This window comes from Chrysemys picta, chromosome 5 (assembly GCF_011386835.1).
Source record: "Chrysemys picta bellii isolate R12L10 chromosome 5, ASM1138683v2, whole genome shotgun sequence".
Classification (NCBI taxonomy): Eukaryota; Metazoa; Chordata; order Testudines; family Emydidae; genus Chrysemys; species Chrysemys picta.
In genome coordinates this window covers 81988717-82014461 of record NC_088795.1, presented here as the reverse complement: position 1 = coordinate 82014461, position 25745 = coordinate 81988717, and the positions used below count along the sequence as shown (strand labels likewise).

The following is a 25745-nucleotide window of genomic DNA, read 5'->3' as shown; positions in this document are numbered from 1 at the left end:
AAGTCTTAAAATAGTTACTCTCTGTCTGTTGGCTGTCTGGTAGCCTCTGTGAAATGAATTTCGTGGTTTTAGTTCAGTTATTATTGGACTAGGTATCCACATCACAAATCTTCCACCGTATTTGTTGTTTACTGATACCATTCTCCACCACTCTCTCTATCTGAGGTTTTTCTATAGTACTTATCAGAATAACATCTAAGCACTGAACAAGTAATTTAGATCCTCCAAATATTGTCTATAGAATGCTTATAGTTGATTATGCTGGTTGCCTTTCCTAGGTTCTGGGAGTTTTTCTTCTTTGTGTCAATGTTTACTTAAATATCCTGCACTATATGATGTTACCTATGCACAGACACCATGGTTACCTGCTCAATTACCTGTCTGCAACATCAGGGATAGAATCATCAAGGACTTTTGGTTCCAAAAACATAAGCATCTACTACTTGAGTTAAAGAAAAACCTTTGTTACAAATATATGTAAGGCTTTTATTCTCTTTATACAACACTCACAAAAGGGCAATATAATCATGAACAGGTCTGACAGTTGATCAAGTAACACATACATTAGCAAATATATTACAAATACAGCAAACAGACCTGCAGTGAGAGTACCTATAATGTAAGTCTCTGTCATAGGGTCCAGCCTTCTAGCTTAAGGGTAGACATGGGGAGCCTAATGCTCTCTGCGTTCAGTTTCAGAGATGCATACAAATGTGTGGCTTGGTGTCTGAAGGATCTGCCTTGAATTCCCCAATGAGCAGAGACTGAATGGCTGTGGAGGAGGAATTGTTCTCTTACATCTCAGGGTGATCCCTCGAAGTCAGGGTTAAAGCACATTGGTGGTACAGTGTGGAGAAGCTTGGATTGATGCTGGCTTGCACTTTAGAACAGGTGTCATCAAACTTTTTTATTCTGTACACCACTTCTTGAGATCCTTTTATGGGACACCTCCCCTCCTAACTGTCTGGTTATGATTCCTCATCTTCACTCTACTGGAGACCAGATGAAAATAACTTCACTTAAATGCAACCAACGCAGCTGCATGGTTATTTCTCTTCACCTTGTATCTTTGTTGCTTATTTCACTGTAGATGTGGATCTCTGCTTGTTCCCTGCAGCCCCCATTTTCCATCTCACTTTGCAGTTTAGTTCTGTCCTCCTGTGTGTTTGTTACCCCACAAAATTTAATGTCATTTGCAAATTTGATCCTGGTTAAATTTACACCCAAGAAATACTTTGCAAAGAAAGCAACAAAGGAGTTGTACAAGATGCAGAGAAGTGATGTCTTTGAGTTTAATTGGATTAAAAAAAAGTACCTGGAAAACCTGAAGGAGTCTTGGGCTGTGCTGTAACTAACAGGAGGCATCACTGATTGAAGAAAGATGGCTGTTTCACCACTGTTAGGGCTTATCAGTAACAAAATCATGGAGAATTACAGCTGTCTTCCCATCCTTTGACTCCTTCAGTACTATACAGTTTCAGTGCATTAGAGTCGTATTATTTTTCACACCATATTACCTGTCTTCTTTTTGTTTATATTAAATAATTTTTAAACTTTTCTTTCTATATCACAACTGAAGGACAAAGCAGAGAAATCTCGAAAGCAGAGTGGGAACGCAGAGCTTCACTTGACATAGAAAGGTGGCTGAAAGATAAATTCAGAGAAGGATTTAGAAACATGAAAGAAGAATTTGAAAAACATGACCCACAAAAAACAGGCAAGGTAAAATGCTTTTTAGTCTGTGAATCTGTTCTAAATGGGGAAGCGCCCACAGCAAATGATCTGGAGGTATTGTGTGGGCTGTAATGAGATGTGAAGCAAGGATTTTTGAATCCAAACCCCAATACACTAACCAGCCAGTTGGTATTACTCAGTAGGGTTACTTAGATAAGTGAGAAGAGCATTATTTGGTCCTTTGTGTTTACCAGTATAGCAGTGATCTCCACATTTGTTGCTGACTTACTGGAAAATGTATCCATTAATATTGTTTATATCCATAGCTTTGGTGGATGTGATGCTTCTAATAAGAAAATGGTCCCTTTTATATTAATAGGCACTAACAATTTGAGTAGCAAGTGTTTATTCCAAAAATTTAGAAAATCAGGACCAAGGCAAGCAGTTTAGCAAGACTGATTATGTATAAAGGAGAGGACCAAACAAACAAGCCCAAAGTGTTTGCAATCTCTTTCTATAGATTGACACTTTGTATTAAGTTCCCAATGGTGGCCCAAGAGTATAAGTATCAACTCAGGGCAGACTTTTAAAAACTAGGGCACAAACTCCAAATTGGTTGTGAATTCTGAACTTAGATTTCACCAATCAACTGCACCAAGTGTAAACTGATCAGGCACATTAACAGCCTTAAACGGGGTCCCAGACAGTCCCCTCAGACATTCTGGCTTATCTTGCCACCCATGGGAGCACATCTCTGTGGTAGATGGCCTTTAAGACCAAAAATCACAACAAGATTCAGGTTATTGCTCATCACAAAGGACCAGTCACTTACCCCAGGTCAATTTTCCCTTAGATCTTACACCAAAGACAATGCTTATAGCCAGACCTATAATAAACTATATGAAGATTTATTAAATAATGGTTACTCAATGCATTCCTGACATGCCACCAATGCTGGGGCTTGCAGATAGGCCTTAAGCTAAGCCTGCTCCAGGGGGAATTCTTCCTTGGCTTGATCCACAGCAGGATAAAAGAGCCACAGTGGAGGGGAGAACTCCTATCAATGGGACTGCTCGTAGAGTAAAGTTCTGTTCATTGAATGGAACCCTGGCTCCACCGAAGCCAATACGAACGTTGCCATTGACTGCCGTGGAGTTGGGATTTTTGCCCATTACGAGTAAGGTGGCTGAATGTGGCCCTTGAACACCGAATAAATACAGTGATCATGCAACAGAATAAGTAATGAGAAAGCTCATCAGTGACATTCTGCATATTAAAGTTTTATTTAAATAAAGTGAAGTCTGATTCACTTTTTTTTTTTTTTTTGGAAGGTGGGAAAAGAATCCTTCTTGTCAATCCTACAAAAATTTGACATGCATCTCAAAAAGGAGCATTTTAACCTTTTCCTGGCAAGATGTGGTCTTGAAAACAGCCAAACTGGGATCAATTATTTGGATCTTTTAAGGAACTTCCAGGATCGTAGTGACAGAGGGATCACACACAAAATTCTCTCTAATTCCAAGCATAAGTTCGTATGAAGTCGTCGCTTATTTATCATTGCTTTCTCTGATTATATGGCTTTGGTAGAGCTGCACCCATTTTCACAAGGTAGAATTAAGCCCAGTGACTCAAACCAGAGAGAGAAGTGATAATACAATCCAACGGCCCTTATCCAGTTGAAAGCCGCCTCTGTGACTTCCATAGGCCTCCTATGCTCTGCATCTGTGGAGGCTGCACCTAATTTTCATGGGGTGCTTTGTGAAGTGGAGGCTTTCTTGCCTGACTAACAATGACAACCAGGAAAGAGTTAAAGTCTAATATGTTGCATTTCTGGCCGACAACGTTGTTTCTGTCATCCAGTAGGGCTCATCAAGCCTACACTGTACCCTTTCCCCCTACAACGCTTCTGGGAAAATGGCAGATGGAATTAGGGCAGGGCTCCCCTCTCCCTCCACATCCCCAAAAGAGAACCTTTCCCTTCTGGTAAGTGGGAAAGGTCTCCTCAATGCAAAGGTTTTTGTTGATTTGTGTTTTTTTAAAAAAACATCCCTTAAATCAGGACAATGCACGTTCCTCATCTTGGGCACCACTGAGGGCTAGAGATTATTCTGAACCTTGGCCTGTAGAAATTTTCATGTGCTGCCTGGTTCCCATTCTGAGTAGGGGTGGTGGAATATAGACCATTAGGGAATATTGTACCACAGTGGGAGATGTGCAATTTTGCTTCGGCTCATTTTCCCCAGAACAGTTCACAAGAAAGCACAAGTTTATTTTAACATTAGCCTTCTGAAGCAGGATGACTTTCCCCCTGAATAAGTGGCTTGGTACAGAGCCATAAGCCATGGCCTTCTGCAGTTTGCATGACTTGGAAAGCTGGAGATAACTACTACTAAATAGGGCCTCTAAAGACTGAATCTGCCTCCATGACAAGATAAGTAACCTGAAATAACCCTGTTAACAAACAGTAAAACTATCCATTTTGTCTTTGGAGAGACTCCCTTTTCAGTCTGAGCCATGCTTCCTCTCTGCTATTCTCCTGCCCTCTGCTGTGGGAGTTTCAGTACCAGAAGAACTTTAAAGACTGTCACAAAATTCAGCTGAACATTATTAACAAAATGTGAACAGAAAAGTAACAGTCCAGGAGTAAATGAATTATTTCACAATCCTATTTAATGAAATACTTAATCCATTGAAATGATGTTTATTTTTCAGAAATAGATAATACCATTTTTCTTTTCAAATCTTCATCTTTTTAAAGGTCTTCAATGTCATTTTGTATTTACAACAAAATAATGTGGCCAATGCTGTCATTACTGTTGTTCCTTATTTGCTAAGCACCAATAATATGCTTGATGCTGTGCAAGACAGCCTGTGGCCCAGAAATGTTACAAGCTAAAATATAAACAAGTAAGACAAGGTGTGTTGGAGACCCATAGGAAGGAGCTACCATAGTTAATTCAGATTTTATTCTGTATTTTTTCATCATGTGGAACTATTACTCTTCTCATTGGTTACGAACACTTGGGCCTTTGGTCCTTGCATCAGATTCATCTGAAGTTTGTATAAATTCTTAGAAAGGCACTGTCATGTTCTGTTGCTCAGAGCAAAATTCTGATGTGTCTTGTTGTGTTGGTGCACTGGGTGGGGGAAGAGGACTGGTAACCCTATTCTCACCTGTGTAGAAGCAGGACAGAAGCCACCAAGTATCTCCATGAGCAGTTGAAGGAGTTGGCTGGCATATCTGGAGGCACTCCATAGCCCTAAAGTGGTGTGGTCTACTAGAATGGGAGCCTGGCATGGAGCGTGAGCCCTTGCACAGGCGCACACCTTGTCAGCGGGCATTGAGAGAAGTGCACATGACTCTGCTTTGGAACAGCAGTAGGGGGCATAGCTGAGCACCCTGGGCTGATCCAAAGCCCATGGAAGTAAATGGAAAAACTCTCTCTGATGTCAGTGGGGTTTGGCTTAAGCCCATTGTACTAATCCCATTTTGCTCTGCTTTAGCATAATGACTTCAGGGCTCTTTGCTTAGCCATCATCACTCACCTACCTAAGAATGCACATCATAATAGTAAGGCAAGGATTTGGCCTTAATATTTTTCTCTTAAAACATGATTGTCACGTATAACTTTTGTAATTGTTGTCTTGCTTTCTGTTCCTCAGTCATCCTGACCAGGACGCAGAGGCTTTTGATGTCACTAAAAGCTCTATGTTAGCATGATTTACAGAACCCGTGGGGTGTGCAGGAGTGCCTGAGCACGGAGGAGTATCTTATCTTCTACTTCTCCAACCAACATCTAAAAATAACATTCCAACAGACCATCCATCGGTGGTCTGTCGCTGATGGTATCCTAGTAATAGTAGCCTGTAAGCTGTTGAATGGAGTTATTATAAAGCACACCAAGGGTGTGTTTGTAGTGATTCATAACTGCAGCCAGTTTCTGAACAATAGCACAGACCAAACCGTCTAGCCATAACGTGTGTGGAGAGGTGTGGGCTAGTACATTATTTTCAAAAGCATGGTTATACTTTGGAAGGTACTGTAGTTATGGCACTGTGTTGTTCCATGTTTATTCTCTCTCGGTGCCTTCCAGAGCTGGGAGCCGGCTAGCCAGAAAACATTTTAATTCCATTGAATCTGGATTTTTGCGTGGAACGCTGTTCTGTCAGAAATCTCTTGACCAACTCTAGCTGCAGCACAAGAATATCAATAGAATAGAGAAGGTATGTGTGATATCTGTATTAATCCTTGCTTTTAAATTGCATCCTTTGTAGATTTCATCGTGAAGGGAGCATCAGCCCAGCTTCCACTCTGACTGCAATTGAAGCAAAGTTGGCAAATTTGTTTCAATCTGATTTCCTTTCACTCTTGGCCACGTTCCAGTAAGTGTCTGATCAAATTGTTTCTTGTTATGTTTGACAGATTGTGAGATAGAACTGTTGAAGATGCTAAAATAGAGAGAATCCACGAATACTGGAAATACAAATTTAGAATGAAAGAAAAGGAGTTTTTACAGGAGACAATGTTTTAGGCCCTGATCCTGCACTGGGGTGCAACTGTGTGGATCCCCCTGCAGAGTTCCATTGTTGTTGAATAGGTTGATATCAGTTGGACTATTCAGTGAGGTTCTGTACAGATCAGATCCCTTTGCAGGCCTGGAGCCTTAGCAATGGTTCCAGATGCTAATCAAGATCTCATTAAAAGCCAATGACCCCTTGCTAGCCTCTATATTATTGAGAAGGTGGCATCATCACCGACCTCCTTTTCAGAGAAGTGTGAGTGATTGTGAAGAAATGACCACTCTTAGTTTATTTAATTAAAACATATATTTTAGGCATTTGCGGGCCCCTGGTGGACCTTTCTGCCTCGTAGTGAGAGTTGCTCCAGGGGGCCTGACCCTGCAAAGTGCAGAGTGCCCTCAGTCCCCATGAGAGCAGGCAAAACTGAAGTGCCAGATCCTCAGCCCCGCTTTGTCACCTTTGCCTGTTCCTGCAGGGTAAAGATGACAGAAAGGTGGCTTAAATTGCCAGTTGGGGATGCTCCTTATGGAGGTAGAACTGGGGTAGCTGGCTATGCATCACCGACTCCTGGCACCCCTGCTGTAAGGTGTGTGGCTGGAGTGCTCTGTGTTCTGAAGAGCTTTCCCCATTACTCCCTCAGGCTGCTAGAACATGTGCTGGTGGCCCCTAGGGTCAAGGAAGGTGCTGAAAAGCCAACTGTGCCCACTCTCTCCTTAGCTGTGTGAGGCTGTGGTGTCCCTCGGGATTTGCCCACAGTTACAAATAGATCCCAGGCCCTGCATTTATTGCTGCAGAAGCTCAGCTAGAAACTGGAACTCTCTGTGTTACAGCCCTTGAGCTTTGAGGGAGCTGATGGATTTTTTTTCAGTCATAGACAGACCGTTAAAATCACAGTTTAGCCTGTAACTCTTGACAGTGCGCCTTTTAAATGATTCACTGGTGTGTTCAGTCAGTGCGTTTTGTTAAGATGCAAGTCATTGAAGGTTTTCAACTGATATGCCATATACTCGGGTAATCAATGGACATTCTGTGGGCCAAATCCAGATAGCCAGACGCTTTTGAACCCCAAAATATTTTTATTTACTTATTATTATCATTATTGTTGGGGTTTTTTTTTCTGTGGAGTCTGACCCTTGACTATACCTTGACCATGAAATTTGGACCTTGACAAAAAATAACTGACTACCTCAACTATACATGAAAAGTAGTCATTGCCCTAAATCCTGTCTCCAGCAGTCTGACTATGCATTGGGGAATTCCTTGAGAGCTGAGGGGCAAAGGAAATAGTAATTCTCCCATACAGCCTCACATGGGGAGTAGTCTTCCTGGTGCCTGCATCCTCCCTGACCAATGGATTCAGGAATCAGCAAATTCGCTGGTTCTTTTCACTTGCCGGCCAACCCACTGTCTGCTCCTCTCTGTGTAGCAGCTGTGCATAAAGGAACCCCCGGAAAGATGGACTCCTTGTACACTTGAGGCAAGGTTTGCCCCTTATCGCACAAGGTAGATGACATAGAAGAAACCTTGGAATGGTATTGGGCCGTCTATCTGAGTCATGAAATGTGGGCCAAAATGATCTTCTAGCTGTGTCCTTTCACTAATCTAGGGCTCACTTGTTTTCAATATGCAGGATAATATGTTTTCTGAACGTCATGGGATCTGATCCCTTTTTCTGTATTTCTCAGAAAAATTGACAGGTTGGAGAGAGAGGTCATTAGTCAGCAGGAGTTTCAAGCAGCAGTTGAGAGCCGGTAAGAATGAGTTTCTTTTGTTCCCTTCATTTATGATCATGAAGTTGTTGTAGACAAGTTTTTATTTCATAGGGATGTTTCCTTAATACTCAGCTTTTCACATTGCCTGCCACGGCATGTGTCCGTGGCATGAACACATTGCATTTCAGTGTCTGTGAGGCCACATGAAATGACCAAAGGTGTTGAGAAAGCAGGGAAATAATGGATTTTTTTTCAGTCACTTTTTTTGCTTTCAAACTACAATTGTGTGAAAGGAGCAGTTTGAATCTTCTTAAGATAGAAAAAAGGGGGTGTGTTACATAAAAAATAACTGGATCTGACTCTCCACTCTGTTCCATTGGTTTTATGCTAGTGCAACCCCGGTGTTTTCAGTGGAGTGGCACCACTGTAAAACTAGTGTAATGGAGCAGAAAATCAGGCCCTCTTGGTGCCTTACACCAATTAAAAATGATAAATGACAAAACAAAGGCCTGATCCTGCAAGGTCCTGAGCACCTTCATTTCCCACTGAAGTCAACAGGATCAGGCTTTAACAGAATGTAACAGAATCTCCAATCCGTAATATAAAATCACTCCCAAACTGGCCAAACAAACATGCCTTGTGCCTTTAAATGATCACTCGCAATTCATAGTGTATTGAAAACCTACACCAGGTGGTTTGTTGTTGATTATCCCTTCATTTTGTTTGATCATTCTTAGATACCATGGTTTCTCCTTTAGTTCTACTTATTTGCTTCTAAATTAAATTATGTTATCATTGGGCATATGGTCTGCTTCTTTTAAACTAAATGATGGAAGGGGAACGTTTATGTGAAAAACAAAATGGCTAGTCCTTGGTTCTCTGAAGATGTGGTACATGATCCTCTCATTGGGACAGCCTGGCACCACACTACAAGAGACATGACTGTGGCCAGAAAATTAATGTGGGCTATGGACTCATAGATAAAAATTGGCAACGCATCTCAATCCAATGCATGTAGCAGTTTTCTTGCTGTGTGATTCCTGTTTCCACCTTGTGCTGTCAGCAAAGCTACCTATTTATATTCCATTTCACTAGGTTTTTATACTGTGTCCATCGCCAGTATAATATTGCTGCTTCACCATAATTAGCTTTGAGAAATGAACCACAATAATGAGTCATATGTGCAAAGGTTTCAATTTGATTTTTGTAAAGCAAGTTTTGTTAATGTTGAAACATCTTTGCCACTAGATGGCGGAGTACCCTTTGTTTAGGGGAAGCCATCAGTCTTGCTTGCAAATGTTTGGCTTGCTTCAGCGTTCTTATCTATGTTCAATCAGGCAAAATTCCCACTGATTGGCTTGAGTGAAGAGAGGGTAAAGAGTGCTGTCAGAAAGTATATAGCTCTTCAACAGTGCTAACATGTATTTTTACTTTAAATATTCCCTAGCACAATAGATATCTTAACTAAATTCAGCTTATAAAAGGACATGAGATAGAGTTTGAAAAAGATAATGAAGTTTAAACAGAAGAAAAGCTGGATCCGTTTTGACTGCAAGTAAATCACAACTCAGTGGCTGTGATTTCTTCAGAGAATCTTTGCCCCTGGTACACAACCCACACACAAACTACACCAAATCCTGAAATACTTGATCAGGCCTTCAGATAAAAAGGAGAGAAAAGTTTTGAGTACTGGACTAAGTGAAGACTTCTGAATTTGGCCCAAGATACTTTATACTGGCAATTTCTGCTCAGTCTAAAGACCCTGTTAGCATCTCAAAAGAGGCAATGGGTCTGATTCTCCATTCGATTACATCAGTTTCACCTGACTGTACCTCCACTGATTTCAGTACCGTAGCACTGGTGTAAAACTGATATAATCATGTGGAGAATCAGGCCCCAAGACCTGATTTATGTTGGGGTACATTTATGTTGGGGTTATTATGGAGTCTTAAGGCTGTTAAGGAGTAGGAAGGATTCTTCACTGCCTTGTGACTCATGTACAGCTGTGCAAAGTGGATGTAAAACATCTCCATTGTGAATTGGTAGTATTACAAGTCCACTGTGACTGACTCTGACCAGTGTAAATGGCTGCACTTTGATTTTGTAGGCATCATATTTTTAATTGTTGAAACTGTAACTGAATGGGAATCAAGGGTGAAATGCAGACAAAATGGAAGTCTCTGGGAGTTTTGCCATTGACTTTAGTGGGGCCAGGATTTTACCTCTAGGTAGACAACCTTGACTAGAAATTTCCAAACTTCTGTACTTGTATGTTTTTGGAAGTCTTACGTTTAGGTACCAAAGAGTTGGCTCCCTTAAAAAGCATGTGTAAAAATTAACAAAGATTTTGTGTGGGCATGTAACATTCCAAATACAGCTGTTCAAAAAACAGGAAAATGATTTCAGAAAAATTTCAACATTTTGAAGTATCTATTTTGCAGGGTTTAAAATGGACCCATTTCCCATTTTTTACTAAACTTTTCATGATATTTTAACCATTTTTAAACAATATTTAATCAAACTTTCTAACAAAATCATGATCAACATGTTCAATTTACCAAAATCCAGGAGATTTTTCTCTTTACTGAAAACTAGGTTTCTGGTAAATGAAAAATTTTGATAATGATTTAAAAATTATTTTGATTTTTTTTTTTTAGAAGTGTGGTAGAAAAAAACTGTAAAAAACAAATTCAGTAACTTCAACTCTTTTTGAAAATGTTTTGTTTGAGAAGAGTGGCTATTTTTTGACAAATAAATTTTTCATGCAAAAAGTTTTGACCTGCTCTGATTGTCAGTGAGTGTGTGACTGTTGTGCTCTGTCCCTCCGTGTCTTCTCTCCACAAGCTGAAGTTGCCCAAGCTTTCTGTTGAGGCACTTCTCCATGAGCATTTTGAAAACACAAAATTTTGGAAGATGAAAACATTGTGCTGGAAAAACTCTTTTGAGGCCTCAACACTTTGCAAAGTCATTTTCTGAGGACTTGAAAAATTAACTGAACATAATTAGCTAAAAAATTGCACTCAATTTTATAAAACGTAAGCAATTTTGCTCCATCACGTTATTCATTCTTTTTTTAATGTTGGTCTATACTAAATTATACAGAGGCAAATCCTGTTATAATGGTTGAGGGGGAAAGCTGGATAGCATTGCATGGTGAGTTGCACTGTAAAACATTTATGGTGCCAGGGAGTTCCTTCAATTGCACGTTACAATATCATCCATGACACAATTTGTGCAATGCTGTTTGCTGCTCCTTTTTTCAGGAGCAGCCTGCTCATAGTAATTGCTACCAGCTTGATCTTGTTAGGGATGGCAGCATACACACTTGTTGGATCATGATTGGGGCCTTTAGGCATCACTGTTGAGTGAGTAAATTAATAATAATTTTGTCCCAGCCCTGCCCATGGTCCTGGAAACACACACCCTTTGTGGGAATGGCACACATCTGTTCTCATTGGCAGGATGTATCCACTAGCATAGTTAATTGTGCCAGGGTGAAATTCGCTCAGGCTGCCTGCACCGCATGCGCTTTGGCTATTAGGCTGGTTTTTTGGTTGTTGCCATATTTTCTGCCTTGTACACCTGCAAGCTTTAGTCCATATTATATCATACTCCTGCCTCTCACGAGCATAAATAAAGTCAGGTAAATTATTTAATTTTTTCAATCCTTTTCCAGATAAAACACTTTTCACAGGGCAAAATCCTTTCCTTTGCCTGCTCTTTTGTGTGGCTCCTCAGCTTTGCTATTTGTGAGCATGCCACTCGTTTCCTAATTACCTGTTTATCCCATAACTACAGTGTATTCCTAGGTCTACCTGTTAAAACCCCACCCAAACCCTCTGCTATTGCTTCTCCAGGTTGGTGGAAATGGTCCCTACTGCAAGCTTCAGCTGGCAAACCCGGAAATTCTTCCTGGTTTTGGAAATTGTTCCTTAAGGGGATTCCACTCTCAACAAGTATTTCTCATTCCTTTTGAGAACATGCTTTCCTGCCTCGCTTTTCGCCTGGGGACTATTGTGGGGTGCATTTCCACCCATGACACTCTTGGTGGGGGCCAGTTCAGCTCTCAGGGCCTCAAGTCTATTCTAAATCATGCTGATTAGTAACTGCCCCCAACTGGCCTTTCTGCCCGCTGGGGATCTCTGGGCCACAGCAGTGGTCCAGCCACTCACCCTCCCCTGGCTGTATTCCAGACACTCCCCCTACGCAGGGCCTGTGAAGGAGCATGACAGAGTCATTTCTGCCAGTTCTACACTGTCCAGGGATTCCTCTGCTCTGAGCGAATCCCCTACTGGCATATTAAGCTGGCTTTCCACTTGCTGTGTGTTGCTGGAGCAGCTCAAAAGAGATGGAATGGGGGCTTAAGATCTGGTCCTGTACATTCAGTAACTAATGTGTGATTCCAATTAGTAAGTTTTCTGCTGTCATTGTTTTTAGAGGCTGCTTTGAATTATAAAGGACTTTGTAAAGCTTCCTGGTGCTCTTGAGAGGGAACTGCATAAGTTGTGTGTGTGTGTGTGTGTGTGTTTGTTTGCCCTTTTTTCTGTTTGTGAATTACTCACAAATTGAATGATTTAAAAAAAAGTTCATTATTCCAAATTATTCTGTGAATGGTTATATGTGAACACATCTGGAGGTCAGACTAGATGGCCATGAGGGTCCCTTCTGGCCTTAATATTGATAACTTTCAGCCTGTCAATAAGCCTGCAAACTGTTGATTGTGACTGTACATTAGAGTACTCACTGTGTGATTAGTCTCCTCCTGGTATCGTTCATGCTCCTTGGTTGAATAACTGAAATTTTGATAAGCAGAAGAAGGGCTTGAACAAGACACTCTGGGTTTGCACCTGTGAGTGAATACATAGTTGCCAAGTAGTCACAAGATTTTTATTCTCTGCAAATATTTGGTGAGCAAACATGTACATGTCTGAATATCTGTGTGGGGGAAAAAAGTGATAGAAACATCAGTGAAGCAAGTGTTTTAATTTGAAGTTTTTCTTTCTTGTTAAAATAAAATTCAGATGAGGAGTCCCAGAAATCTTTACCAGGAATGTTTAAAAGTCCTTCCCTCGCCAAGTTACTAATGGTTTTTGCAGAGAACTATGAGCCTCTAGGGATTTGGATTTGAAACTGAGACAGGGACACAACAGAAACAAATCTGATGGTCTTTTGTTTAGCCTCAAAATACAATAGTCTCTGTGAGCCCCATCACCTCCCCCGGCCCAACACTATTGTATACTAAGCTAAATGTTTATATTCCTTCCAATGGGGATACAAAGGGACTCTAAATCCTCCCGTCTTCATCCCTTTCTTTTCACACTGCTTCACTGGAATGCATTTTTCATTGCTTTCGTTACTATTAATTAGTAAAAATGACAAGACACTTGTACTGTAGTGAACAGTTCAAATGTAATTGCAATCTGATGATAGCATTTCTGTGCTGCTCTACTGCTGTTACCTGTTACAGTAGTAAGGGAGACTCTTTGAATTCAAGATCACACGCCAGCTTGTTCACTCCCTTCTATGCTGTTTAGATCCCCCACGACTGACTATAATCCTTCCTGAAACAGAAACAAAACAAACCTGATTCTAATTTAGGACTAGATTCTGGCTGCATCATATGAATGTGCTTGGGAGGAGGTCTACAAGGTGACTCTCTCACCCACCTGGCACATGCAAAATTATCTAGACTATTGGTGCTGGCAGTCACTGAGCACAAGGCATTATGTTTGTGCAACACAGTGAATGCTCTAAGTTTTATGTGTGTGCAAGTTCATTTGTTTTTTTTAAATAGACGCACAGTACAGCTACACTCATACCAAAAAAGGGAGGACTAATGGGGGCCAGAGCTGCTGCTCATCCCAGAGAGGGCTTGACTTGATCATCCTTCACACTAGCTAACAGCTGGAGGCTGACACTTAGAGTGCATGCTACCACCTTTTAAATGCAACAGAGGGTCCTGTGGCACCTTTAAGACTAACAGAAGTATTGGGAGCATAAGCTTTCGTGGATAAGAACCTCACTTCTTCAGATGCAAGACTTCTTGCATCTGAAGAAGTGAGGTTCTTACCCACGAAAGCTTATGCTCCCAATACTTCTGTTAGTCTTAAAGGTGCCACAGGACACTCTGTTGCTTTTTACAGATTCAGACTAACACGGCTTCCCCTCTGATACTTGACACCTTTTAAATGATGCTGCAGTGCTGCTTTGGAGCCTGCTTCCCTTACCCCGATGAAAGTTTTGTGTGCCTTTGTCTCATGTAGGCAGAAAGCCTCCAGTGGCTGTTGCTTGGGTATTGTCCCTCTGTACCCCCCCACCCCCACACACACCCCGCATCCCCAGCCAGTGCCACTACACCCTGCTTTCTTCCGACCGCTACTGCTCATATGCTGCATCTCCAGACATTCCCCACTTGCAGCTCACCACTGACTCTCAAAGCCCCGGAAGAACCTGAACTGAGTCACAGCCAATCACACTTAAAATTTAGGATAAGTCTACCCAGCATCTCGAAGGTATAATTCTTCGAGTGCTTGCTCATGTCCATTCCATATTAGGTGTGTGTGCATAGGCGTGCACAGCCCATTTCATTAGGGTGTGCACCCAGGGAGCCCCGCCCTAGTCCCACCCCTGCCCTGCCCTAGTCCTGCCCCCTGACTTTCCCCCTCAGAACCCCCAACCTCCCCTGCTCCTTGTCCCCTGACTGGGACCCCTGCCCCTAACTGGCCCTCCAGGACTCCACCCCCTACCTAAGCCTCCCTGCTCCTTGTCCCCTGACTGCCCCCTAGACCCCTACCCCCTACCTGTCCCCTGACTGCCCTGACCCTTATCCACACCCCTGCCCCCAGACAGACCCCCGGGACTCCCACGCCTATCCAACTGCTCCCCACCCCCTGACAGGACCCCCAGAACTCCCAACCCATACAACCCCCCCGCTCCCTGCCTCCCGCAACCCATCTCCACACCCCTGCCTCCTGACAGCCCCCCCCCAGAACTCCTGACTCATCCAACCCCCCCCAGCTCCTTGTCCCCTGAGCACCCCCTCCAGAGACCCCCCCACTAACCCCCCTCCCCAGGACCCTCCTTGCTCCCTGTCCCCTGACTGCCCTGACCTCTATCCACCCCCTGAGTGACCCCGGGACTCCCATGCCCCATCCAATCCCCCCTGCTCCCTGACTGCCCCCTCCAGAGACCCCCCGCCCCAACCACCCCCCCGGGATCCCACCCCCTATCCAACCCACCCTGTCCCCTGACTGCCCCCACCCCTTATCCAACCCCCCTGGCCCTGGACCCCTTACCATGAGATGAGGCTCCTAGCCTCCCCGCAGAGCCAAACACTGCCCCGCGGGAGCGCGCAGACCCAGAGCGCTGCACGCGCGGCGGCATGGCTCCAGAGGAGGGGGGAGCATATCTGCCTCACCGCAGAGCTAAACACTGCCCCGCGGGAGTGCGCAGCGCCGGCCCCCAGAGCACTGCACGCGCGGCAGCATGGCTCCAGGGGAGGGGGGAAGGTGGGAGAGGGGCCGGCGGCTTGCTGCGTTCGGCTGGGCGCTCCGGCCCGGGAGTGTGGACCCCACTGCTTGCCACACCGGGGAGTGGAGCCATTTGCCCACCCCTGCATTAGGGTGTGCCTGGGCACACCCGGCACACCCCATGCACACGCCTATGTGTGTGTGCTTGCCACATGCACTGGTACCAGAAGTTTTCCCCTTGGTGGTATCCGTAGGGGACTAGCTGTGGCGCCCCCGGGAGCGGCACGCACATGCCATGGTATAATAGGCGCCACTGGCTCCCCCCACCTTCTGTTCCTTCTTGCCATCAGTGACGGTGCTGAATGTCTGTTGCTTTGGCTAGCTTTTCTAGCTTCGTTCAGTGTGTCTCACGAACGTTTTTTCCTGTAAAATAGTTGTATATCATTAGGTTACCCTTAGTGTGTGTTCTAGTTAGTTGGTCCTGGACAGGACTCAGCCTAGGGACGGACATGCCCCGGTCCCCAGGCTTTAAGCCATGTGATCGTTGTAAGCGGCCTGTGCCCATCAGCGATCCACACGTTAGTTGTTGAAGGTGTCTAGTTGAAGGACATATAAGCGACAAGTGTCGCATCTGTAAATCATTCAAACCAAACAAAAAAGGAGAGAGACATCCGTCTCAGGGTGCTCCTGATGGAGTTGGCGCTGACCCCAGCACTGGAGCAGAGGTCTGACTCGGCTCCGAGCACCACCGCATCCGTTCAGAGTGCCCCGCCGGCGCCATCTACGAGCCGGCACCAATCTCCCTCCCCAGCCTGGCCAAGAAGCCCAAGAGGACTGCGAGGGGAAGATCTCCCACTTCCCGTAAGAGAAAGGAGAGGGCCGAAGGAGAGCCAAGACCTGTGCTGGGTGGCTCAATGCCTCTGTCAGGGAGTCGGGCCCCAGCTCAAGGCAAGCGGTCTAGCCCCTCCCATACTATGCCTGCCACACTGGACAGTGATGAGGGCCTCCGTCAGCTAGAAGTCCTGTTGACACCCGAGGCCCTGCAGGCAGCGCAGGAGATCCTGACACTACCAGTGCCGCCCACACTGGCTCCAGCAGTACCCAGTCCAGGGATAAACCCACCTTGGGACCATTCCACATGTCCCCGCCTCAGTGGCACTGCTCCCCATCGCGAGGAATGTCCCTCCAGCGCTCGCCCACATGGAGCCGTCATGCCTCGGAAGTAGGAAAGAAGGCTCAGAGAAGCCCTCTTCGGTCTCCAGACCCTGGGCACCAACAATGGGATTCGAGGCACGGCATGAGCGTCGAGACCAATCCTTTGTGTCTCCAGTGCCTCGGCACTGATCATGCAACCGATCAGTTGAGTGGAGCCAGTGGTCACCCGCCCGATGGCACCTGTTACCGAGACATGAATCCTCACAGTCAGGGAGATCCTCCCAATGACCGGCCCATTCCAGCTCCCGGTCCCGCTCTAGGTCCTGGTACTGGTAAAACAGCATGAGGCGTAGATCACCAATCTACCAACGCCGATCCATCGAACACTGAAGATCCCTGAGGGCCCACATGAGGGACTGATCTCGATCAGACAGGTCAATGTCAAGACACAGTGGCCAGCACCACACAGAGGAGGGCCACCAGTCCAGACGGTCATGGTCACCCTGCAGCAACCACTCCGCTTATGACTCTGTCACTAAACAGGAGTCCTTGTCAGTGGGACAAGCCCTGGCACTGGCAGTACTGTCAAGATCATCAACACCGCAACCGACCCCATGGACCCCTGGCCAATGGTTGGTGGTGTGGTACCCCTGGAACCCGTGGGGGTTTACCCAGCCTTTGCAGGCTTCCCGGTCAGTGGCGGGGACCTCCGATAGGCCATTGGCCGCAACATCCCGCCCTCCTCCAGAGGTGGAGGCTCCAGAGGTGGAGGCACCACAGGGGAAGCCCCACCTCCAAGCTCATGAGGAGGGCAAGCGAGCGTTTTGAGGGTGCGCTCGAGGGCAACCTACCAGACTATACCCCGGATCTGATTTTCCTGCTGTTTTCCAACTGCCTTTCTTTTTTCCTCCCCGCATGGACCACTATAACTTTGGACCGCTGGGTCCTCAATACTGTGGACATACTCCAGGACATTTGCAGAGCTGTGATGTGGTCTTCAGTTCACACGTTCACGGTGCACTACGCCATCACTCAGCAAGCCAGAGACAACGCTGGGTTCGGCAGAGCTGTGTTGCAGTCTACACGTCCGTGAACTCCTACCTGCCTCTGTTGGCACTGATTGGGAGTCGCCTAATATGGAATGGACATGAGCAAGCACTTGAAGAAGAAAAGAAGTTACCTTTTCCGTAACTGGTGTTCTTCGAGAGGTGTTGCTCATGTCCATTCCATAACCCGACCTCCTTCCCCACTGTCGGAGTTTCTGGCAAGAAGGAACTGAGGGTGGGGGGAGCCGGCGTCGCCCCTTATACTGCGACATGTGCTCGCGCTCCAGGGGGTGCCAGAGCCAGTCCCCTACGGATACCACTGAGGGAAAAACTTCCGGCACCAGTGCATGTGGTGAGCACACACACCTAATATGGAATGGACCTGAGCAACACATCTTGAAGAACCCCAGTTACGGAAAAGGTAACTGTCTTTTCCCAGTGTGAGTAGACAGATTCACACTAGCTCTGCTTGCTAGTGTCTAAAAGTAGCAGTGTGCACCAGTGGTGGAGGCTTGGGATAGCTTCCTGAGTGTGTACCCAGGGCATCGGCTGAGATTGGACTTGAGTGGCTAGCTCAAGCCATTGCCATGCTGCTGTTTTTAGCACACAAGCTTGAGCAGCACTGGCACACGTATGCCTACCCATGCTGGGAATCGCACATCCCAGCTGCTGTAGACTTACTCTTGATTTCCTTCCTATGTTAACCATCTCACTGCCTAAAATCTGTAGGTGAATGTTTGAGACACAGACAAAAGGCAATGAACATTTATGATGTAATAGGAAATAGCCATAAGTTGATTTTCAGCTAATTGCTTTTTCAATATGTAAAATATTAGTTGTTATAATTCCTATGGCCCAATTAATCTCCTTTTAAAATCAAGGGAATTATTCCCATTGACTTTAATAGCAGTTGTGGGGCTGAAAGGGGTAGTTGTAAATTGTTGGATTCCAAGTAATTTTGTTTTAAAAATTACAGAGTATTTAGTGTGGAGAAAGAAGAAATCAGAGGCCAGCTCTTATGGATTGTTTCTCTTGCTGCCAACTTGAGTGTGTGACCACCACTATCTAGTCACATGGGTTCTTTTACATCCATTAGGGGACACCATGATCAAAAGCAACAAAATAATCACAATTCTTAACCAGGGTTATTTTATTATTAAGGAAGGAAAAGAAAACATTAAAACAACACAAATGGCACCAACACAAATGATAAACTGGTTACATCCATTACACTCTCTTCTATATGTCTTGCTGTGGAGAGCTTTTAACAGAGATTACACCTCAGAGTGTGTTCTTTCCCAGGGCTGGTAAATTCAGACCCAACTATATTGTTTCCCAAAATTATTGGGAACCCATTCTTTAGTATATCCTTAGATAACTAAGAATGTTTATAGATGGGCAAAATAACTTTGTTTCAGAGCAGATGGACCTGTTGGTTATTAATAAGTAACCAGCCAGTTTGTTGTTGGCAAAGTAAGCAATCGTAATTACCCTATGAAATCTGTTACTTAAAATAAGTCATTTAAGGAGCTGTCTTGAGATAGGCTATTTAACCAATATAAGGAGAATCTTAATTCCAATAAAATTCCACTTTTTCTCTGTTTACCTCTGTCTCCTCTGCAGGAATATATGGTCTAACCACTTAATGATTAACACAAAAAACTGTTAGTCTTTTAAATTACAACTGTTTTTATATTTTTTCCACAAAATAATTACAAGAGTTTTAAATCTAGTCCCTTGGCAGTGTTTTAGTTAACTACCTCTCACAAATCCATGTTGCAGTCTTGGGGAGGTTTCTTTGGGTTGTTTTTTTCTTGAGATTTCTGTTTTTCTTACCTTTTATCTGTCTGTAGAGGCTTGCTTGTAGAAATGGCCAGGATGAGTTGTGAAGTGATTGCTGTTTAAGCAGAGTAGGGTGACCAGACAGCAAGTGTGAAAAATCAGGACGGAGGTGGGGGGTAATAAGAGCCTATATAAGAAAAAGACCCCAAAATTGGGACTGTCCCTATACAATGGGGACATCTAGTCACCCTAAAGCAGAGTAGCAGGGGGTGTGCGAGTGTGGGGTGCTCACCTTATTTTCATTAAATTATAGAGAATTACACCTCCTTCATGCTTGTTTAGATTAAAATTGGTTGATGTCACTCTTTCATTGGCTCCATGCCTTTGGGGTTGGCTTAGGTGACACTTTCAGATCCTGAATATGCAGCCTGTTCAATGAATAGGCAACATTTCTTTATTTGCCTTTGTTTTTCTTGTGGCAGGAAAGATCCAGAGAGTTAAAACTAACTTTAAAAGTTTTCTTTTTATTCAGTCCATTTTCTGTGATTTTTTTTTAAACATCTATGAACATTTGACAGAAACTGAAATTCTCTTTTTGAAAAGTCAAAACATTCCTGTTTACATGAGTCTTTAATTCTCAAAACAGTCTTTTTTAAAATTAAACAACTCTTAGAAAGTCTTTAACCTAAGTTCTTGACTCTGCCTGACAATTTTAGAAACAAAGATTTTCCTATCTTCCTGCTTTTAGGAGAGAGGGTTTGCTTGTACAACACCAGTGACTGATTAATTCCCCATTACTATAAATATTCTATACTTAAATAGCTTCTTACATTTGTAATTAGTCTAGCATCAAATGATGTTGCTATAGTTGTAAATAACAAATCTTACTATTTATATAACAATATCAAGCCGTTATTAAATGAAGGTTTATATTTAGATACAAATTATTTGCAAATATAAATACTGAAAGAAGCTTATGCCGCCTTAAGCATTTGAGATACAACAAAGGTTTTCACCCTTAAGTGGAAACATGAGTTGGAAATAACCAGTATCGTTGGAAGAGGTTTCCCACCATAAATGTTCTCCAAGTTTAAAGAATGAAAACTTTAGTGTGTTTATTGAAATTTATTGCTTTTGTAACGATTTCTAGAATTTTATGTGGGTTTAAACTCAGTTTTTTCTTTGAGAAGGGGTTAGAGGGGTTGGTATAGGCCACTTTACCTCTATATTTATTGCTTTGATAACACAACCCTGCATTGCTTTCACAATCAGACTTCTTCCTAAAAGTGTCTTCATGGTTTGTCTGCTTGATGGTTGCTTGTCCTTGGAAGAGAGAAGCAGAAACCTTCTGAAATTTCTCTGAATAGCTTTAACATTTTGTAAGCTAATTAGCTAAGCATATGTATCGTTATCTGTCCAAGCATCCTGGCTATAACATTCTTGTAGCTACACCTCTACCCCAATATAATGCGACCCGATATAACACGAATTCTAATATAATGCGGTACAGCAGCAGCTCCGGAGGGGCGGGGCTGCGCACTCCAGTGGATCAAAGCAAGTTCGAGATAACACGGTAAGATTTTTTTGGCTCCCAAGGACAGCGTTATATCGAGGTAGAGGTGTATATCTTAGTATTCAGTAAAAGTGCAAACAAGTTTGTAATGACTTAAAAGACATTGAGTTGCAAAAATTGCATTAATAAAATTATATCAATATTGAGGTCTCTCCTACACATTGTGTTAGGCCTTGAATTCTGTGATGGGGTTGATGTCAGGCTGTGAAGAGCCTACACTGAAGGACTCCACACACCCATGCACAGTGTGAAGCAGTAGCCCTGACTGCTTTTTTTTTTTTTTTAATACACAGGACCAATGTACTCTGGTTGCAGAAAGGGTTAATGCAGTTTTGGGCTGCAAAGTATCACCTCACACAGAGCATTGCGTTTAAGTCCCTATCTATACAATCAAATTGTGCAATACTCTAGACAGAGAGTTGGTGCCAACCTGAAAGGAGTACGAAAAAGAGCAACGCAATCACCTGGTGGCTAGAGGGATTAATTGACAAGGAAAAATTAAAGGAGCTTTGCAACTTCTAAACAGGGGACACAACAAGCCTTCAAGTATTTCAGTTTGTAAACACCACGGAAGGAGAGGAATTGGTTAATGTGGTATGTGGGGGAATAATTAATAGCAATGGGATGAAATTTAGAAAGGGAAAGTTTAGGCTATCAGGAAAAACTTCCTGCCAGCGAGATGTTTTAGGTTGCAGAACAAACTGATAAGTGAAGTGTAGTCGCTTGAGTCATTTAAAACTAGGCTGCATAAAGCACTATAAAAAGTATTATGAGGAACACTGCTGTATAAGTGGAGAGAGATAGTAAATCCCCTGATTGAACTAACCTCATTATCTCCAGACTGATTCTTGCCTGCATATTTATACCTGCCTCTGGAAATTTCCATTATATGCATCTGACGAAGTGTGCATTCACCCATGAAAGCTTATGCTCCAATACATCTGTTAGCCTTTATGGTGCCACAGGACTCTTTGTTGCTTTTTAGTAAATACACTAACAGGTCTTTTTTTCGTGGTCAGATTCTTAGGGTTTGTCTAAACACAGAAGTTGCACTGGTTCAACTAAAGATGTGATGTTGAACCAGAACAATTCTATAAGGAGACACTTACATCTGTTTAAACCTGATCTATATCCGTTTAGATCATGCCCTCCACAGCCTCTCTGCCAGCTGGAGATTGGTAGAGTGCAGCACACTCCAGCCATGCCCCCACTCTTTGAACAGATCCTGTCCCCTCTCCTGCGAGACTTATATCACCAGACCTGCTCCTGGCTTGTGGATTGGCTGGAGCCTTGCACAGGAATGACTCATCACCATGTGTGGTTTAATTAGGCTCTAATTCAGGGATGATTCATTACTTTATAATTTCCCCTGGACCTCTCTGTTAACAATTCTCTCATATTTTTTATCAGCTTCTGTCTAAATGGGCTTAGCCCTCCAGCTAACAGATATCTGTTTCTCAAGCCCTGCCCATTGCATCTGCCTTTGAAAATATGCCCCAGAGAATTCAGTGATTCATCTGTTGTGCAGTGCTGTGTGTGTTACTAAATAGTGGCTGCATTTGAGTGCTGGATGATGTGATCCCTGTGTTTACTGGGTTTGTATGCATTGGTTAAGTTTGTAAAGCATTAAGGATCCTTTTAGGATGAAAGGTACAATATTGTAATTTAGCACAATTTGGTATATGCAAAATGCCCATTTCAATAAAGGCTCTTTTTGTTTCCACACCAATGGGCATAAAGGATGTCATGTAGTCACACCATGTTCCCTGAAATCCTTGGATCAGTAATGTTAAATAGGTCTCTGGAATTTTAATAAGTGACACAATGTCAGAATACAATGTTGATGTAGAATCACTACACCTCTTTCCCATTGCTTGCTTTCTCCAGACCTTTCTCTTATATTTCCTTAATTCTCAGATGTAGTCATTAAGGCAGGAGGCTAAGGCACATTTCAGAAACCTGCATAGCCCCATCTTCCTCCTCCAGTGTCACACACACAACACATCATTCCTTCATCAGAAGAAAAACTCTGGATACATCAGTAGGCCAGATGTTCAGGACCAGCTCCTTTGTGTCCAGTCATGTTTGGGGAACTTGGAGCTATTCTAAGGGTACGTCTACACTTACCGGAGGGTCCGGCGGCAGGCAGTCGATGTTCTGGGATCAATTTATCGCATCTGGTTTAGACACGATAAAGCGATCCCGGATCGATCCGGAAGTGCTCACCGTTGACGCTGGTACTCCAGCTCGGTGAGAGGAGTATGCGGCATCGACGGGGGAGCCTCCCTGCCGCGTCTGGACCCGCGGTAAGTTCGGACTAAGGTATTTCGAATTCAGCTACGTTATTAACGTAGCTGAATTTGCGTACCTTAGTCCGAAGTGGGGGGTTAGTGGGGACCAGGCCCAAGTTGCATACGACAGCAGGAACTCTGGAGACTTTGGTTTCACAGTTCATCTGAAGTCATGGATACAGATCTTTTGTGTATGTCCCTGGGTGGTTGTTTGTCTGGTCCAGAAATCTTCCAAAGATATTTTTGTGCCAACTCCAGACGTAATAACGGCCATACTGGGTCAGACCAATGGTCCATCTAGTCCAGTACCCTGTCTTTCAACAGTGGCCAGTGCCAGGTGCAGTGGTTTCCCCAGGAATTGAAATTAGGGGGGGTGTTCAAATTTACAGGGGGGGTGTCAGGGCCCATGAGATATATAAAAAAGAGATAGGATAATGCAAATTTAACATAAGGATAATGCAAGTTACACCAAAACACATAACAGGTCTAGATTTCTAAAAAAATATAATTTTTTTTAAAATGTATTTTATTTAAATTGACCTTTGAAAAGTAAGCCATCATGGGATAAGAGGGAAGTCCTCTCATGGATCAGTAACTGGTTAAAAGATGGGAAACAAATTATCAGTTTTCAGAATGGAGAGAGATAAATAGTGGTATCCCTGAGGGGTTGGTACTGGGACCATTACTGTTCAACATACTCATAAATGATCTGGAAAAATGGGTAAAAAGTGAGGTGGCAAAATTTGGGGAAGGATCTCACAAAACGGGGTGACTGGGCAACAAAACGGCAGATGAAATTCCATGTTGATAAATGCAAAGTAATGCACATTGGAAAACAATCTTAGCTATACAAACAAAATGAAGGAGTCTGAATTAGCTGTTACTACTCAAGAAAGAGATCTTGGAGTCACTGTGGATAGTTCTCTGAAAACATCCACTCAATGTGCAGCGGCAGTCAAAAAGGCAACCAGAATGTTGGGAATCATTAAGAAAGGAATAGATAATAAGACAGAAAAAATCATATTGCCTCTATATAAATCCATGGTACATGTGCACATTGAATACTGTGTGCAGATCTGGTCACCCCATCCCAAAAAAGATATATTGGAATTGGAAAAAGTACAGAGATGGGCAACTAAAATGATTAGGGGTATGAAACAGGAGGAGAAATTAAAATGACTGGGAATTTTCAGCTTAGAAAAGAGACGACTAAGGAGGGATATGATAGAGGTCTATAAAATCTTGACTGGTGTGAAGAAAGTGAATAAGGAAATGTTATTTAATCCTTCACATAACACAAGAACTAGCAGTCACCCAATGAAATTAAAAGACAGCAGGTTTTAAAAAAACAAAAGGAAGTAGTTCTTCACACAACATAAAGTCAACCCGTGGAACTCTTTGCCAGGGGATGCTGTGAAGACCAAAACTATAACAAGATTAAAAAAAGAACTAGATAAATTCCTGGAGAATAGGTCCATCAGTGGCTATTAGCCAGGATGGGAGGGATGCAACACCATGCTCTGAGTGTCCCTAGCCTGTTTGCCAGAAGCTGGGAATGGGCAACAGGGGATGGATCACTTGATGATTGCCTGTTCTGTTCATTCCCTCTGAAGCATCTGGCCTTGACCACTGTCGGAAGACAGGATACTGGGCTATATGGACCATTGGTCTGACCCAGTATGGCCGTTCTTATGTAAAAATTAATTATAATAATAAAAATGTTTAGTACAGAAACTCCCCAACATAATGACCTCTCAAGATAGCAATGATGTGAGATAACAACCTGGGCAAATAATGCATTTTAAAAATCTTGGCCTACTAGGAAACATATTATATAAGTTTCCATTTCCAGTCACAAATCTAGCATTCTGGAGCAAAGTCACTAAAATATAGTCCAACAAACAAATGTTTATTTAACGTGCCCCTCACTTTTCCTTCCACTGCACCCCACTCACCAGTGTTGTCCTTGGTCAGTGAATACTCAGAGTTCAGAGGTGCTTTCACATGAGTACACCTCCCAGGTGGGGGGCAAGAAGTCACCTTGCTCGTTCCTCCAGCTGTTCACTGTTCGCTCTGGCCACTGCTGTTTGTCGTGCCACCGTTCACTCCACCACTCTGTTGCCAATGGCCCTGCGCAGTCGCCTTCTGCTGCCACCTGCCACTGTGACCTCTGCGAGTTGGTCTCTTGAGGTTCCACCAGCTCTGTGATTTCAGCTGAGCTCTCAGTAGGGGAACCTCGCTGCTAGTGCAGTCTGGGCCGTCTCTTCCACAGAAACACTGGCCTCACAGCAGGACTAAGCACTTAGACTTGATAATCAGTGATTTCAGCTACAGAACAAAAGACTATCTGTGGAGCCTAATCAGCTCTGTCTTTAAACAGTGGAGAGGGACAGGTCCCCACCCTCTCTCTTGATGCCCTCAATCAGCACAGGCTAAGTACAGTTCTACTTCCCTTTACTCATACAATAAGAACAACAGCATTTCATTCCCCCCCCCCCCCCCGCCTTGCATTCAAGTGATTT

General features: G+C 43.6%; 1 protein-coding gene and 1 long non-coding RNA gene across 6 annotated transcripts in view; one reads left to right on the top strand and one right to left on the bottom strand.

Annotated features, from left to right (window-relative positions):
* Window positions 1–25745, top strand: part of LOC101951371 (EF-hand calcium-binding domain-containing protein 6-like) — a 102733-nt gene that overhangs the window by 29018 nt on the left and 47970 nt on the right. For all 4 annotated transcript variants that reach the window (XM_065596790.1, XM_065596789.1, XM_005281986.5 and 1 more), the window contains exons 8-11: window positions 1580–1722; window positions 3006–3202; window positions 5950–6057; window positions 7881–7946. In XM_065596790.1, coding sequence (XP_065452862.1) covers window positions 1580–1722; window positions 3006–3202; window positions 5950–6057; window positions 7881–7946 — 514 coding nt within the window. The remainder of the gene's footprint in view (window positions 1–1579; window positions 1723–3005; window positions 3203–5949; window positions 6058–7880; window positions 7947–25745) is intronic.
* On the bottom strand, window positions 51–25674 carry LOC101950916 (uncharacterized). 2 transcript variants are annotated; one of them, XR_010601445.1, is made up of 7 exons: window positions 25179–25674; window positions 23764–23818; window positions 20581–20682; window positions 13366–13468; window positions 12652–12754; window positions 1316–1644; window positions 51–992 (listed from the first exon to the last, which is right to left on the bottom strand). It is a non-coding gene; the product is annotated as an uncharacterized LOC101950916 (long non-coding RNA). The 2 variants fall into 2 exon arrangements; XR_508791.4 differs by having other exon boundaries at window positions 52–992; window positions 12652–12842.